General features: G+C 36.0%; 3 protein-coding genes across 3 annotated transcripts; 1 reads left to right on the top strand and 2 right to left on the bottom strand.

Moving 5' to 3' along the window:
• The first annotated feature begins 687 nt into the window (after positions 1-687).
• LOC132182944 (large ribosomal subunit protein eL8y) lies at positions 688-3,085 on the top strand. The gene is made up of 7 exons (XM_059596315.1): positions 688-799; positions 894-944; positions 1,023-1,224; positions 2,019-2,188; positions 2,290-2,418; positions 2,510-2,602; positions 2,696-3,085. Exons 1-7 carry the CDS (start codon positions 797-799, stop codon positions 2,825-2,827), a joined length of 780 nt encoding a protein of 259 aa, XP_059452298.1. The 5' UTR covers positions 688-796; the 3' UTR covers positions 2,828-3,085.
• A 1,415-nt stretch (positions 3,086-4,500) lies between these two features.
• Positions 4,501-7,030, bottom strand: LOC132181508 (pentatricopeptide repeat-containing protein At5g14080). The gene is made up of 2 exons (XM_059594759.1): positions 5,330-7,030; positions 4,501-4,993 (listed from the first exon to the last, which is right to left on the bottom strand). The coding sequence occupies exons 1-2, from the start codon at positions 6,981-6,983 to the stop codon at positions 4,725-4,727; spliced, it is 1,923 nt and encodes a 640-aa protein (XP_059450742.1). The 5' UTR covers positions 6,984-7,030; the 3' UTR covers positions 4,501-4,724.
• Positions 7,031-7,573: 543 nt separating this feature from the next.
• On the bottom strand, positions 7,574-10,963 carry LOC132180806 (ACT domain-containing protein ACR6-like). The gene is made up of 7 exons (XM_059593767.1): positions 10,727-10,963; positions 9,986-10,031; positions 9,674-9,788; positions 9,515-9,582; positions 8,722-9,330; positions 8,305-8,409; positions 7,574-8,216 (listed from the first exon to the last, which is right to left on the bottom strand). The coding sequence occupies exons 1-7, from the start codon at positions 10,771-10,773 to the stop codon at positions 7,875-7,877; spliced, it is 1,332 nt and encodes a 443-aa protein (XP_059449750.1). The 5' UTR covers positions 10,774-10,963; the 3' UTR covers positions 7,574-7,874.
• Positions 10,964-16,053: the final 5,090 nt, after the last annotated feature.

The following is a 16,053-nucleotide window of genomic DNA, read 5'->3' as shown; positions in this document are numbered from 1 at the left end:
CAAGAGAGACTTATAGCATTACTCGTCCCACACAAGAATTGCCCCTTTTTTCAATAACTAGTCAATATTTTGCCTTCCCCCAAGCCAATAAATCCCAAGTGTTGCTCACCAAAAGTAAATCTTACAAGCTGATTTGAAAATTAGGAGTCATTTACAAAATCTAAGAATCATATAATATTTGGTTTATATAAAACTATATAACTCGTTTATCTAAAAATAACAATCATGTCCTATGTGTCAATTATAGAATAAGAAAAAAAAAACCTATCCCTCACTTCTAAATTAAATCTAATTAAATCTTGCATGTTTCTGTACAAAAATAATGTATGCTGACGTGACAAAGTTTAATAGTTGATGTGACAATACTATGACATCATATTACTCTTGAGCTACCTTTATTTGGTTAAGGGTTTGTTTAAAATTTATATTAAAGATATTTTTGTTATTGGAGATAAATTAATAATTTTTTTGGTAATTTTGAGAGATATTCACGATGAGATATTACTTTGAAAGTTTGAATGGAATATATATGCTTTTTAACAAAAACAAATGCCCAAAGCCCCCGAAGAAAAAAAAAAAAAAAAAACCAAAAAAGTTTACCATATTGGGTTCGGGTTCAACACAAGCCCACAGCCCAAACTGGCGGAAAAGCTTTATGCTGAAAACCCTAGACGACTCGTTTTGAGATACCTCCCTATTCAACACATATATAAAACCCAACTTCTCTAGGGTTTTGCTGTGCCGTTCGCAGACTCCAGAGTTGAACCAGAGGAGCTCTCCATCACGTCCTCTCAAAATGGTCAGCCTCTCTCTCTCTCTCTCTCTCTCTCTCGCTCTCTCTCTCATTTTCGTCAATGTAATTCTGATTCCATTTTCATTTTGTAAACCTCAAGGGTCCAAAGAAAGGCGGAAAGGCACCAGTAGTAGCAGCGAAGAAGAAGCCGGTATATAAACTATCATTTTCAGATTCATCTATTATTTTCTGTGTTTTAGGTTTTAATTTTTGAGTTTGCTTGTTATAGGAGAAGGTGACGAACCCGTTGTTCGAGAAGCGCCCGAAGCAGTTCGGGATCGGAGGTGCGTTGCCGCCGAAGAGGGATCTGACCCGGTTCGTGAAGTGGCCCAAGACCGTTCAGATCCAGAGGAAGAAGAGGATCCTCAGGCAGCGGCTCAAGGTCCCACCCGCTCTCAATCAGTTTACCAAGACACTTGACAAGAATCTCGGTAACTCAACTATTTGCATTTACCTTTGAGATTTAGATGCTATTTTCTTTGTCTGCGAAGCGGTTATTCTATTCTAAGCGATGCCTATTTGTATTATTGCTTTTCAATTTTTGATTATGATTTGTTTAATACACGTAATTATGCGAGATTTTCTGTATCCTAATGTTGTCGGCTTGCTTCCGGTGATATGTGTATGTATACACACACAAATGTATACTTGTGTTACTATTTGATTTCCTCTTGTTGCGTGAGCATGGAGAACCAATGTGTAGCATATTGAACACCTGGACATAATCTTCCATTTTGTTTTTCTGCCCGGAAAGTTTGTGTTTCTTAAAGTGACATTAGGTTTAAGCAATGCATAGCATTATTAATCAAGGCATTTGTTTCTTTATCATTTAGTGCTGATACTCGTGGTTGACTTGCCGTCGATTATAGGCTGTGTAGTGTGGATGTCTTAAGTTTTGCATTTTGGGGTTCCGTGGTGTCTTGATCAAGATAGAAGGCTCAAGACCTCTCGTTAGCTGGCCTAATAGGAGTATATGAATTCTGATAGCTCCTTGACCTGACCCATTGCCAATGCTTGTTTTTGTTTTACTGGCATGTGTTAGATTGCTATGCATATGGATTTTAAATTGGACATGTCTTTTTATGTTTGTATCTCTTGCTGTGGTATATGAAATAATAACCTTGGATTTTGCTTAATTTAATAGAAATGCAACGGATTCTATTTGTTGTCTTTGGGTTGTATGAATATATTTAACTTCGTAGTGACCTTTGAAACTCCTTTACAGCAACAAACTTGTTCAAGATGCTTCTCAAGTACAGGCCCGAGGACAGGGCTGCAAAGAAAGAGCGTCTCCTGAAAAGAGCTCAGGCAGAGTCTGAGGGAAAACCTGTTGAAGCAAAGAAGCCCATTGTTGTAAAATATGGTCTCAACCATGTCACTTACCTCATTGAGCAGGTCTTCTACTTTTTCATGCCGAAGCATTCTTTTATCAACACTCCTTTCTGCTAGTGGACAGTATTCTTATAACAATTTTTTGAAATGCATTTTCCTTGCAGAACAAAGCTCAGCTGGTGGTCATTGCACATGATGTGGACCCAATAGAGTTGGTTGTGTGGCTTCCGGCATTGTGCAGGAAGATGGAAATCCCATACTGCATTGTGAAAGGGAAAGCTCGCTTGGGGGCGGTAATTGAGCTTGTTATCTTGTGTTCTCTAAATAATTTTCCGTAAAATTAGATTTGTGAGCTGAGTACTAAGTTGGTATGCTTTTTGACAGGTTGTCCACAAGAAAACTGCGTCAGTGTTGTGCTTGACCACTGTCAAGAACGAAGATAAGTTGGAGTTTAGCAAGATCTTAGAGGCTATCAAGGTGATGCAGAACTACATGTCTTGTATATTTTGTGTGAATATTGAAGCTGTTTTTGGATGGTTTAATTTAACTTTTCCCTTTTTGCTATTCCAGGCCAACTTCAATGACAAATACGACGAGTACAGGAAAAAGTGGGGTGGTGGAATCATGGGGTCCAAATCCCAGGCTAAAACTAAGGCCAAGGAGAGAGTTCTTGCCAAGGAAGCTGCTCAGAGAATGTCTTAGGAGCCATGATTCTCCGTTTCTTGTTACTTAGATATGATTGTACGAGCCTCGTATTTTTTGACATTTTTGTTGGTTCAAGTTTATTCTCATCAACTGCAGAGGTTTTGCATCTTTAGAGGCAGCTTTAATATAAATTGAGGAACAGCTAATGTTGGTGTTTGAACTTAAGCTGCCGTGCTGTAATAGCTTTTGGGTTAGACATTAATGCATGCCGCTTTCGTTTTGGTATAAGAAGCATCCTATGAAAAACTTATCCTATATTTTAAGTCTCTTGTTAGGTAGGTGGATTGGAGGTGAAGACGCTTATTGTGGTGTGAATGGGTCTCACCCTCCATTTTGTTCTTTTGGAGGAGAGAAGCCATTTGAGTTGAACTCTTATTAGAAAAGCATTAGCATATAATTTTAAGTTAGTATTGTTTTGGGATCATATTACCATTTTCTAATAATCTTGCCGTGTTATGTTTTAGCCAAGCGTAGTAGTTCAATGACAAGGATTCTTATCATTTCACTTGAAATGAAAGAGTTATTTCATTGCCTGCTGTTGCATCTAATTTTTATGACAAAACACCTACCCCATTAGATATAAAAATGTTCAATTTTTTTTTTTTTTTGAAGTATTTTGTTTGGCGAACATTCAAGTGTTTTTTTGTATCATTTTTCAATTCAGTTTTGATATATCAATAAAACTTCAACCATCCGACAATTAGCCCGAAGTTCATAACTCATAAGGTCAAAGAAGTGTTATAGAATTGTCCTTTGAGGATTGCTTGCTTTTTAGATTTCAGCTTGGATATCCCCCTTCCATGTTGTATAGGATAAAAAAACACATGGCCGATTGAAGGAAAACTAATTGCAAATTTGCAATAAACCTTGTGATAGAATGTTCCGAGGCTATTATTTTCAAGCTTTCTTGGATGAAATTTTAGGAAAGTCCCTAGCTATTTCTATATCTTTTGTTTGTATGTGACATTTTCTTCAATTCATAAGAACACTTTTCTTTTTCTTTTTTTTTTAAAAAAATCCAAAAAAAGGGAAAGAACAAAAAAAAAAAAAAAAAAAAAAATAACACAATCAAACCTCACGCCAATCACGTGGGCTTAGGTCGCTAGGACCCTAAAGAACCTCTAAAACTGTGGCTTTAATGAGCTTCTATACGACACAACAACCTCTAAAATTTTTAGATGCGCTAATTTTAGAGCACAACAAATTGCTAAATAGACTTCTTCTCGCTGTGTGTTTAGAAACATTTCCACAAACTTCCCCAACCTCCACTAACCTCCTGGCTGCCTTGAATCCAGGAGAACCCCCTTCTCATCCCCACAAGCAGACCGAAAGACCAACTTGACAATAATTCGATTCCTTGAGAAAGGAAAATTTTATCAGGAGCCATGAGAAGATGTTTGGCAACAAGGTGGTGAGAAAGACCGAGGGAGGGGGACGGGCATAGGCCATGGCCCCCCTCAATTCCTAAAAAAAAAAAAATTTTAAGGTTAAAAAAAATAATAATAATATACTGGCTCCTCGGAGCAAAATTTTTTAGCCCCTGGCCTCTGTCTATAATAATTTCTAGCTCCATTCCTGACATCAGGAAACCATGGGGTCATGTAAGTTGAGGAGGTGGTGATGGATGGAAAGGTGGTACAACAACAAACAAATGTACTAAATGACGGCAATGAGAATCAGATTGAGAGGATGATGCAGAAGATATGCAGATGCAGAGGACAAATGCGTAGTGTCCATCTATAAATGGGATTTTCGTATTTTACAAGGTACGGCTGTTCACATTTATACTTCTTAGACACTCTCCACGCACTCCGAATTCTATAGTGTGGCACAAATCTGCTAGCATAACATTAGGAGAGTAATCTGTTGCCCATACTCTTCCAAGCTAGTATCATCATTTCTGGAAACCAGACATTTCCTGCATTGCTTGAAGCAGCTGCGAAATTGGCTCTGGTTTTGAAGAAGAAGAAAGGGACACCAAAAGTTCACTAAATATATCTTGCAACATTGAAGGTGAGGCTTTTCCAACCTGTTTTATGTGCTCAATAGCAGCTGGATACTCTCTAGCATCAGCTAGACATTTTAGCAAAATTACATGGGAGTTTGAATGACCTATATCACAGGTGAGATCACAGAGCAACTTAGAAGCAGCTACAAACTGACCTGCATGGAACACAAACACAGCTAATGAATTTCAAATATATATGACATTGCATAGAACCAACAATATAAGTATCCTTTTTTTTTTGGCCAGAAAAATACAAACTTGCATACTAACTAAAAAAAAATTGTTGATGAAAAAAAAAAAGAGCAGCTTTTTTTGGGTTGTTAAATCATCACTTATCTCAATCGATTAAGCTGATAAAAAAATGTAAATTTAATTATTTAATCAATACTTTAATACTCCCTTCCTAACATGGATGATTATGATTTTTTAAAAAAAAAACAGCTTTACTATCTGATTTTGTCCGATACATGTTTTTATGATAAAGAATTTACCCCCTCTGCATAAGAAAAGAATGAATGTGCTCAATATGGTTTGTGCAAGAACCACGTCCTGTTTAACAGACTTGTTGAAGACTTCAAAGGCAGCTTCTAATTTTTTTTCTTGACTGAGCCCTCCTAAGAGGGACGTGTAAGTTGTACCATCGGGTAACACTCCTTTCTCCAACATGTGGTAAAAGAGCCTCTGAGCCTCCTCAACTTGACCTATTTCTGAGAACTTCTGAATGAGAATGTTGTACGTTTTTAAATTCCCGCCACATCCATTTGCAAACATCTCATCCCACAGTCTTTTAGCAGGACGCAGCAGATCTTCCCTGCAGCACCCTTCCATGAGAGAGTTATAAGAAGAGACATCTGGTCCCAATCCATTCTTCTTCATCTCCTGAAGAACCCCATAGGCTTCTTTAACTCTCCCAGCCTTGCACAGGAATGAGATCATCATATTGTAGCTCTCTAAATCTTTAAAGTAGTCATGAAAAGACAGAACGCGGAAAACTTCCAACAGTTCCTCAGTCTTCCCATGCTTACACAGATTCCTACTCAAATTGCTCAAAGTCAAAAGTGTAGGAAATCTCTCTTTTCCAACCATGAACTTAAAAAACATGATTGCGGAACCAGGATCAATGGCTGAAACTGATCCTGTCAGCACATTAATCACACCATCCTCAATTGGGAAATTCCCACCAACTATCACTTCACCCAATTCTTTTGCTTCCCATATCCGTCTCTCCGAAACCAGAGCAAATATGAACTCTCTGTAATCACTAGTCCTGGGAGCTACACCAAGCTTTCTCTTCTTCTTCAAAACCTTCTCTATATCAACCGCACTCCCCATTGCTCGAAACCCTTCCGTGACAATCCTATACGCCACGAAATCAGGTTTGCAGCCCCTACTCCTCAGCTCATCCAATACCCAGTAAGCCTCCGAAAGCCTTGACGCCTGACAAAGCCCATGAACAATCAAAACCACTATAATCGACCCATTAATCTCTGAATTACCTCTCCTGACCTCATCCAACAGGCTTAAAACTCTATCCACCTCACCATTTCTACTAAACCTCCATATAAACACACCAAACCCAAGAGTGCTCAAGGAAACACCTCTAAGAACCATTTTCTCAAACACCTGTTCAGCATATTCTAAATACCCATCAGAAGCAAGAGCAGCCAAAAGAGAGTTACATACTTCAGGCCCAATTTCTTGAATCACTGAGCTAACTTCACTAAATACCAAAAATGCGTTGTGGGTTTTCTTTCCTATGATCGCTGAAGCAATCAGGCAACGATAAACCGAAGAACTTAGACTAATCTTCTGGGCTCTTACTTGCTTCAAGAGGTTGTCAATGGCACTGAACTGGCGATAAAGTGAGAGAGACTTGAGGACTGATTGGTAGGTGAGAGAGGTATGGGAGAACCCGGGTTGCTGAGAGGCCCAGTTGAAGAATCCGAGAGCGAGTGAGTGGTGGGTGAGGAGGAACGGGTCGATGACTTGGGCGACGAGTGGTGGGGTGAGCGAGCCGCGGCAACCGAGTCCGTGGAGGGTCTGCTCGAGTGAAGGAGTCCATGCCCGAGTTGGCTTCGTGTGGTTCGAGGCGGAGATCAGAGCTCGGCTTATTCGAGATGCTAACTCTGTTGCACTAGATTTCATGACAAAGAGAGAAACCGAGAAGCCTCAACGCCCCATACGTGTTAATACTTTTCAGAAACTCTTTCATGCACAAACGCACTTTTCTCAAAACATATTGATCAAAAAAATAAAACACCAAAATAATTTTTAAAAAATAAAACACAAAATCCTTTCAAAATACAAAACACAACACAATTTTATTAAACTTCCCCAACTACGATTTAAATTGAATTATTTAGAGATTATCACTTGAACACACAAATCAGATTTTTTTTTTTTTTTGATACATGGTCCTTTATATCCTGAACATATGTAATGAAGTAGTGAAAGTCAAGTGAAATTTAATCCATGAATAATTTGATCTATTGATAGCGTTAGTGCAGGAGATAAAGGGGGAGGCCATAGGCATCTTTTTTGTATAAATACTGATTTTCAATGGAATAAAAAAGACATTATATGATAGAATTGTAATCACAAATACATCCCTAATCAAAATGCATATATTTGTCCCATTGAAGTTCCCATTTGACAGATTTTGCATTTATCCAACCTCACACTTGACACTACCACAGGATCCATTCAACACAACACAATGCTACCAACAAGCACACTATATACAAATATTTACACAACTTTTCCATTGAGCTCAGTGATCTATATAGCACTTTGTACAACCCATGTAATATCAACTGTACAAGACCTACTGGACATACGATCATACAAACCCCAACAATACTATTGACAGTATAATGCGGTTTAGGGGTTTCTTTTGTAGGGTATCAGCATATATCACAGCCCTCCAAGAGGGGAGGGTTCCTACATACATTGTTGTATATCCCCTATACATTTCATGGGAGTTGCAACATTCTGATGTCTGTACAGTTTCTACCTCTGAGAATATACAGGAAGATACTAAGAGCAGGATCTGACCAATTTGAAATTTTGGAAAGTTCGAGCTTTAAACAAATTCCCAAAGAGGAATCCCATTGTGGATTCTTGAGGAGCCGTGGGTGAAGTACTTGAATTATGTTTCACCTTCAGTATTGTGTGGCCTATCTGCCCCCGAATTGAATCGATAATCTTGGGATCAACAGGGTTACCTGTGACATCTGTGACATAGAAATTGTCTTTGGCCTTTCCACCTTTGGTCGAAATTTCTGCTCTTTTAATGCACAAACTGTTCTCCCGGAATATCCTGGTGATATCTGAGAGGAGTCCAACCCGGTCTTCTGTGCACAATTCAAGCTCCAATCCCTGCATGACCAAGCAACACATCTTAGCATATTATTATAAGAATGCCAGAATCCATTGAATTTTCTTGTATATTAGAAGTCTACTAAACCTCCGATGCCCGCCTTTCGATGGCTGCTTCAAGACACTGTATAACGCGTTCTCGCTCTGCTTCCGAACTTATAGGGAGCCCATCAACATGTCGAATATAAAACTCCTACAGAAACAGGAATATTCTATTTAGATTGAAACACAAAGATAATATCAAGAAACCGTATCCCAAACCCTAAATGCAAGACTTGAGCAAATTAAATAGTGTCCAACACAATCTGTGCATTCTACTCCATGTGAGAGAGGACACACGGTTCACATAAATTAAAGTTCATAAAATCTAACTAAGCTTTAATGACTTTGCAAATCAGAAAGACTTCACTAGTCAATCTCTTTGTTGACCAATACATAACGGACCAAACAACCACAAGGGTCAACTATATTCCATAATATCAGCTTTTAGTGGAACTTATCTTACCTGATAAGCTTCCATCTTCCCCGTGTGGACCACTCCATGAAAGACTACATACTGCATGTCAGTTAAAGTGCAAATGATGTCAAATAACAGGTTTGGCCGATCTTTTGACCTCATAGTAATTACAGTGTAATCTTTCTGGATGCAATCGACCACTGTTACATGAGGTCTTGAGCTCTTGTCTCCTACTCCCCGTAGTCCAGCTCCTCCAACTCTTTCATAGTCCCTGTCGGCAAACATAATCTGATGTAATCTTCTCCCCCTATTAGTAACTCCAGGGGGTGAAAGTGTCATATTTGCTGTTTTCAAGTCATCGCTTCCTTTAAGGACATTGCAAAGCAATTCCTTAATTGTTAAGAGACGTTTTGGATCTTTGATTGCACACCCAGTGGAATCATCTTGAACATGAACTACAGCTGCAGCCCTTGCATTGTGTGTCCATATCTCAGCATTCACCACAGTACAGTGAAGGTCTGCGAGAACCGCACAAACTTCAGACAATAAGCCAGGCCGGTCAGTACCACTGAGTTCTATTGAAGTATGCTCTTCAGAGGGCATTACCCCGACAGACCCTCTCAATGATGGAGCGAAACTGGCATTACTTTCAATTCTCTGCAAATTGAACATGAGAGATGAAGATCTTTTTCAATAATTTAGTTTACAGCATTTACATATTGAGTTAAAAAACATAAATGATAGAAAACATAAAACGAAAATGTTTTCTATTCTAATCTTAACCAAATAGATAATTGAAAAGAACATCCAAGATGAGCAGTGCTAGTATGGTAGTTCCTACCCTTTGAATATAATCAATGACTTCCTTATCTCTGATTTTGTTCCCATCGTGGTCGATCACGTTAAACACTGAAAAATCATTGAAAAACAGGCAAAGATGAGAAACAGCGAGAAGCTCTAAATTCTATTAAATTTTGAAAGTTGACCTAGAATCCAATACCATCCATGAACCATCCAGCATCAGATGAGATGTATGCTTTTGTTATTACAAGGTTCACATCCGTAAGAACTTGGACAACTTCTAGGAGAATCCCATGTCTGTTTACACTGTCAACCTGAAAAAGAAATTTCAATTCTTAGTCCAGTGTACTTGGCAGGACCAGATAAATTACAGGATTAGTTAACACCCACTTTTAAAGCCCAGATGTAATTTCTTAACATATCATTTGCTTCACAAAATTAGAAAAATCAGAGGAATTTCTCTAGTTCAACCAAATTTTGGAAGCCTAAAAAGAAAGAGGACAAGCCTTACCTGGATAACAGTGGCATCCTCACAAGCATTGTTATCGATCACAACTCTGCAAGAAGAAGAGGCAAATCAGATGAAGCAGTAGCCACTTCCTCCCCTCTCAATCTCTCACACACACACCTCAAAGAACAGGAGAATCATATGGATTAGCCAAAATTTGTATTTTTAGTAGTGATTCATAATCATTACAAATCAAACACTTGAAATCTCTCTAGAATTAGCAATGAAAGAAGAGCCAAAAAACCATTACCGTACCAAAAGAAAAATTAAACCAAAATGGCTTAAATTCTTAATGAAAACACATAAAGCTCACTTAGTAAAGCAGGAAAAGAATCAGAGGCACTGTCCGATTGGTGAAAAAAAAAAAAAAAAACTATCTCCAAATGATTGAAAGATACATAATTAAATCAATTTATACGTTTATTTGAACATGTAAGGTTTCAATTACCTTTTTCTTTTGTTTCCAAAAAAAAAACAAAAAAAATCGAAACTTTAGAAGACAAAAAATCACATAACCAAAGTCCAAAGAAGGATAACTTCAGCACAACTCAAAAGTAAAATTCTTCCTTATGTCATTAAAACTTGAAACCAGGGAAAGAATTCATAGACCCTTCTCCCATGTTAATCAAAATTTTCAACCATAGCCACAACCACCTTAAAAACCCAACATCCACCTCTAACCCAGACGCCCAAAAGAGAATTAATTTCATAAAAAAACAAGAAGCAGAAGGTTTTCCAACATACCTGGGAGGGTTCATCCTCCTGAAAAGCTTAGCATATTCATCATCCATTTCTCTTCCAAATTTCTCAATTCCCACAAACCAACACAAAGACCTTCAAAGCAGAAAGATTTCATGAATCACACACACAAACTAAAGTTGACAAACCACATGAGAATATGCCTCCTCCAACAACCAAGGAAAAACCAGAGGGAGAGAGAGAGAGATAGAGAGAGAATTAGGAAGAGGCAAATAAAAAGGTACAGAACTAGTAGGGCCTCGAACACTGTGACATACAACTCACTTTCAATGTGTAATTTAAGCCCGTTAGTTTTTGCCCACTACCAAAAATGTTGACGTAAAGGTGTTACTGTTGGCGTGTCGGTCTACTATTGGCTTTGACGAAACAGTTACTTGTGTGTGCGTGTGTGAGAGAGAGAGACTACTGCGCGCGTCGTTTTGACTTGTTTTTAAGATACAACGCATTCCGCATTCGGTGGATGTCCGTACGGTGCGCGGCGTTTTCAAGCGCACGTGACGGTTTGGTGGTGACGTTGCAATGCACGTGTCCGATGCAGTTATTGGTCGGAGGCTTTGCCTGTAATTTTGGCGGCAAGTCCAGCGTGAGAGACTCGTTTTCTGCTCACGTCAAGTATATGGCAAACTGCTCTTCTCAATTACCCAAAATAACACTTCTATCATTTATTTATTTTATGGTCAAAATTGAACTCTTACTCACTCTCTTATAAAATTTAGGGTTAAATACCTTATTTATTTATTTTTTTTATTTAACTTCTTTATTTTTTTGACCTTTAGAATTTAACAAGAGGTTCATCTAGTTTGCCTAAAAATAGAGATAGTCCTTTTATCAAAATTTCATCTAAAATTTGACAGAACGTCACGTCAGCATCAATCACGGTTTGACACTCACAAATTTTTATTTAAAAAAATTAATTAAATATAATTTTTTAATGTTTTAATTTGAAAAAAAAAAATTTATTAATTAATTATATGAACACTTGTTAAATCGTGATTGGTGCTAACATGGCGTTTCGTCAAATTGTGGACGAAATTTTAACGAAAGAATCATCTCCATTTTTAGACAAATCAGATAAACCTCCTATAATAAAAAATAAATCCTAATAGTTAAAAAATAAATAAGTTAAACTACATAAGTGGATAAGATATTTAACCTTAAAATTCATTCCGCCGGTTTATGTAGTACAAACTTACTTCAACGTTGAATTTTTTCGGTTAAAAAATCAAACGAATTTACTTATAAACTATAATGATGGCTCAGCTTTTCATCATTGATAGAGTCATGTAGTAACAGGGTTTAAGTCTATTAATTTGTCATATGCTTTAACGGCATAAATGACTCGTCTTACCGTTACTTTCTTTTGAATTTTCAAAGCTTTTATCATCCCATCTATATGGGGACAAACACCCATCATCATCTTAGTCATTTTACCGAAAACTCGAAAAGTCAAAGTATGAGTTGTTGCCTGATCAAATATCTCAGGCAAAAGACTCATAAGAGCATCTTAAAGGGAATATGCAAATCTTTTATAATAGTCAAATTTAATTATTATTATTATTATTATTATTATTTTGGAGGAAAAATAGTCATTTTGCTGTTTTTCTTTCTAGTATGATTAGTAAGAGCAGCTCCAAAAGAATAGACAAAACATTTATAATAGTCAAACTTAACTATTATTAGCTTTTTTTCTTTTTCGGAATAGTTATTTTGTAGTTTTTCTTTATAGTATAAATAGTAAATAAACTGATTAACATATTTACTATTCACACTATAAACTTTGTTTATTATTATTTTTATCTCACTTTCTTCCTTTTACTCTTTCTCTCCTTCTATTTTTTTTCACACAAAATAATATTTAAAGAAAATAGATAATAGAATAAAAAATTTGTTGGACTGCATGAAAAAAGAGTAAGTAAAGTAAAAAATTGTATTTTTTCGATAACTATTTTGTCTCTAAAGGGTGTATTGAGTTAAGTTATTGTTCGACTCAAGATAATACTTGCAACCTTGTGTGCTTTGCATAACCATATGCTTTTCTTCTGTTACTGTAATAAATTCATAATGACATCCCGGGATAGAATGTCAAAATCTTGTTAATCCTCTTTGCAATGAATTTTTTCAGAACAATTATAAAATATCTATGGAGCTTTTGAACGGAGTAATCTTTTGACATTTTTTGAAAATCTTAAAAGATTAGTTGGTGTGATTACACTCGGGTGGTGGAGAGAATTAAGATACTAAAAAAGAATAAAAAAAGTTCCTCCCAACCCTCTTTTGTTAGGAATATGACTTCCCTTCTAGAGAGAATCATGTAGCTTAAGCGTGCTGACAACCTATACGCCACTAGGGTTGAGATTGTGATATGACCCATTACCTCTTTACTTAATTATCATAAATATACCTTATCTTTATTGGGAGGGGGATGCTGAGAACTACAAGAGTGACGTAGAAGCTTTATACGTGGAGGTTTTCAAACAACAAAAACCTGGGATAGACGCAAAACTCATCTTTAATTAACCAACTTTTGCCCCTGAAATTTCTAGCTACCACAGAAAGACGAAAGTGGTCTTATAAAACATATTATTTACATTTTTCTATGGGTCAGAAAGGGATGGATATATGGATTATTAGCTAGATAGAAAGCATATCACTATCGGTCATTCAAATTATATATACATTTAAGAAGAAAAAAAGATAATAGAAAAAACATTTTTAGTAGTTGGGTAGCTGACGGTTAGGTTTAAAGAATTCTACGCAGAACCATAACACAAAGTCAATGTATTTTTCGCTGACGTGGATTCTCTTCTAAATGTGACGTAGTCTCAAGAATCGGGATTGGTTGCAGTATTCCTTTTTATTTATTTATTTTTATGATTATGATGTGAATTTTCTCCTAAATGCGATATAGACTTATAGTCTTAAGAATTGGGATTGGCGAGAATATTCTGTTTATTGTGATTGCGAGAAGTGTTTGACAAATTTTTTTTTGACATGTTCATGCAAGGGAAAGGGGAAGAGAGATTTGAACTAATGACTTTCGCTTCATTAAGCGTGATTCACAACTAATTGAACTATCCCTTAAAAATCGTGTTTGATGAAACTTATTTGTCTAAACAAGTCTTCAAATTACTAACAACGATTGTAAAAAGTTTTTGATTTATGGAAACAATTGAACTTCATTAAAACCCTTTCCCAATTGCGTACAAATTTTTTTTGTTTGAAAAAAAACAAATAACTGCAAGGAATTAATATTTATCCCCTTGAAGATGAAGGTATTATTATTATTTTTTTTTTTCATTTGTGGCATATTTTCAAAACAGTCAGAACCTACAACCCTCGTACGTACGTTATCCAGATCCCATGAATAATAAGTTTGCCACGTGGCTGCCATCGAGAAGGAGCATCATCCAGCTGTTATTCGTGTCGGGTGGAATCGTGAATTATCTTGAAGAAGTGCTGAGGGGAATTTGGCGGTGGGAATGTATAAAAGGGCGGACTTTTGGCCTTTGCGATACTCATTGGAGGGTGAAGGATGGGATATTAGAGCAAGCTGAGCCGTCCATTAGGGGTTAGATAGATGGATCACACTTGGTATGGCGGCCTAAAGATGGAACAAAACATGGGTCCTACAACCTTAATGTTGGAATAAGATACAGGTCCAAGTTGAAAAAGTAGTGTGAAATGTGCTTCTTTCATTCTCTGTGATGGGGACTATGCACTTTTCCCAGATATTTTATCATTTTTATGCTCAAGTAGCTCAAGGAAGGAAGACTTCCTGGAAACCTGATATACATGGCTTGGTTCTATTAATAATTTAATATTAGTCAATTTGAAAATACTTTCTGATTCGATATATGGAATAACACTCTAATATATTCCCCTGATTATTCTCTTTATATTTAGTGTCTTTTTTCTTTAACAAAATGAAAACCCAGTTACTACAACTGGGTGCCCATCAATGGCTGCCCAAGTGAACACAGTGGAGTAAAGTTTTGAGCATTACTCCACTAAATAGCAAGTAATGATTCAACAATTTGAGTGTGCTGCACTAAGTGACAACAATGTTTTGTTTTTCATAGTTTGTGCAAAAGCTTTCAATAACATAAAAGAAAAGATTTGTGAATACCACACACAAGCTCTCTCTTCTTGGTTTTCCAACTGTTCCATTTATATTTTAATACTGTAGTCTTTAAAATCATGCGTTTTTAAAAGATTATATTTCTAAATTATTATTATTTTTTTGATTGTGAATAAACTTCAGTATTCGACGAAATCAAGAGAGAAAGGGAGAGATAGAGACTTTCCTAACAGTTATCCGAATATATGATGGAAAAGGGACTTCAATAAATTAAATTGAAGGGGCCCCAAAATCAAATGAATCGCGGTACTATTGTTTGTGACAAATGCTCTAATATGACAAGTCATGAAAAAGGTTTGATTACATGCAATCTGTGGGACAAGTTGGAGAATGTTTTATTAAATTATTTTTATATATATTATATATTATATATACAGTGTAGATATCTTAATTTGCTTCTGCTTCTCCCCCATCGAATCTATCAGTGACTTTTAAAGTGGAATTATATAATATTTTTTTGTTGACTAGTTGTATTATTGGAAGTCGTCTCTGAAGTGCCTGCATTATTGGCTGTCCTTTTAATTAGTATATTGAACTATTGATTAATTCTTAATATATAACTCTCTATATAAATAGAATTATTGATTAGTTTTCGTGTAACATAATATGAAATTATTCTTTTTATTACTAATAAAGAGTTCTAAGAGATGTGTACGTTATTGGAGATTTTTTGTTTTGGAAATTATGTCACGAATCACTCATCTTTTTTTTTTTTTTCCTTTTGTTTTTGTGCTTTTTATAATTAATTAAGACTCAATTTTCCTCTTGATAAAATTAAAATCCATGTTTTGAATATTTTTAAATCGAGATTTTTGTAAATATTTTTGTTCAAATAGATAACATAAACAATGTAAAATACAATTATGTCCCTCTAATCTACCTTTTTTTTTTCTTTTTCTTTTTTCAAAAGTTAGAGTTGGGTGTTGTCACCCAACCCAATAATGGTGGGGCACTTCTGAATTATGGCAGTTTATTATTATTATTATTATTATTATTATTATTTAAGTTAAAGTCTTATCACAAGATTACAAGAAGCTTGAAGATAATTTGATATAAGCTTAAGCCCCAAGAATCGATTTGATAATTTTCCCAAAAATTAATTAATGATAACTACTAGGAAAGGAAAAAGTTCACTTTGTGATGTTATCATTTCATACTATATACTGAAAATAAA

Source organism: Corylus avellana, chromosome ca5, assembly GCF_901000735.1.
Source record: "Corylus avellana chromosome ca5, CavTom2PMs-1.0".
NCBI classification, from domain to species: Eukaryota; Viridiplantae; Streptophyta; class Magnoliopsida; order Fagales; family Betulaceae; genus Corylus; species Corylus avellana.
This window is presented reverse-complemented; position numbering and strand designations above follow the sequence as displayed.

What these genes read in the sequence shown, in the direction of transcription:
- LOC132180806 (XM_059593767.1), bottom strand. Translation starts at nt 10,773, where the DNA reads ATGGATGATGAATATGCTAAGCTTTTCAGGAGGATGAACCCTCCCAG. An exon ending in TCATTGATTATATTCAAAGG is followed by an intron (nt 9,331 to 9,514) that starts GTAGGAACTACC and finishes TTCAATTTGCAG; the next exon opens with AGAATTGAAAGTAATGCCAG. An exon ending in GGAAGATGGAAGCTTATCAG is followed by an intron (nt 8,410 to 8,721) that starts GTAAGATAAGTT and finishes CTGTTTCTGTAG; the next exon opens with GAGTTTTATATTCGACATGT.
- LOC132182944 (XM_059596315.1), top strand. An exon ending in TCACTTACCTCATTGAGCAG is followed by an intron (nt 2,189 to 2,289) that starts GTCTTCTACTTT and finishes TTTTCCTTGCAG; the next exon opens with AACAAAGCTCAGCTGGTGGT. An exon ending in AGATCTTAGAGGCTATCAAG is followed by an intron (nt 2,603 to 2,695) that starts GTGATGCAGAAC and finishes TTGCTATTCCAG; the next exon opens with GCCAACTTCAATGACAAATA.
- LOC132181508 (XM_059594759.1), bottom strand. Translation starts at nt 6,983, where the DNA reads ATGAAATCTAGTGCAACAGAGTTAGCATCTCGAATAAGCCGAGCTCTG. An exon ending in TCTTTTCTTATGCAGAGGGG is followed by an intron (nt 4,994 to 5,329) that starts GTAAATTCTTTA and finishes TGTTCCATGCAG; the next exon opens with GTCAGTTTGTAGCTGCTTCT.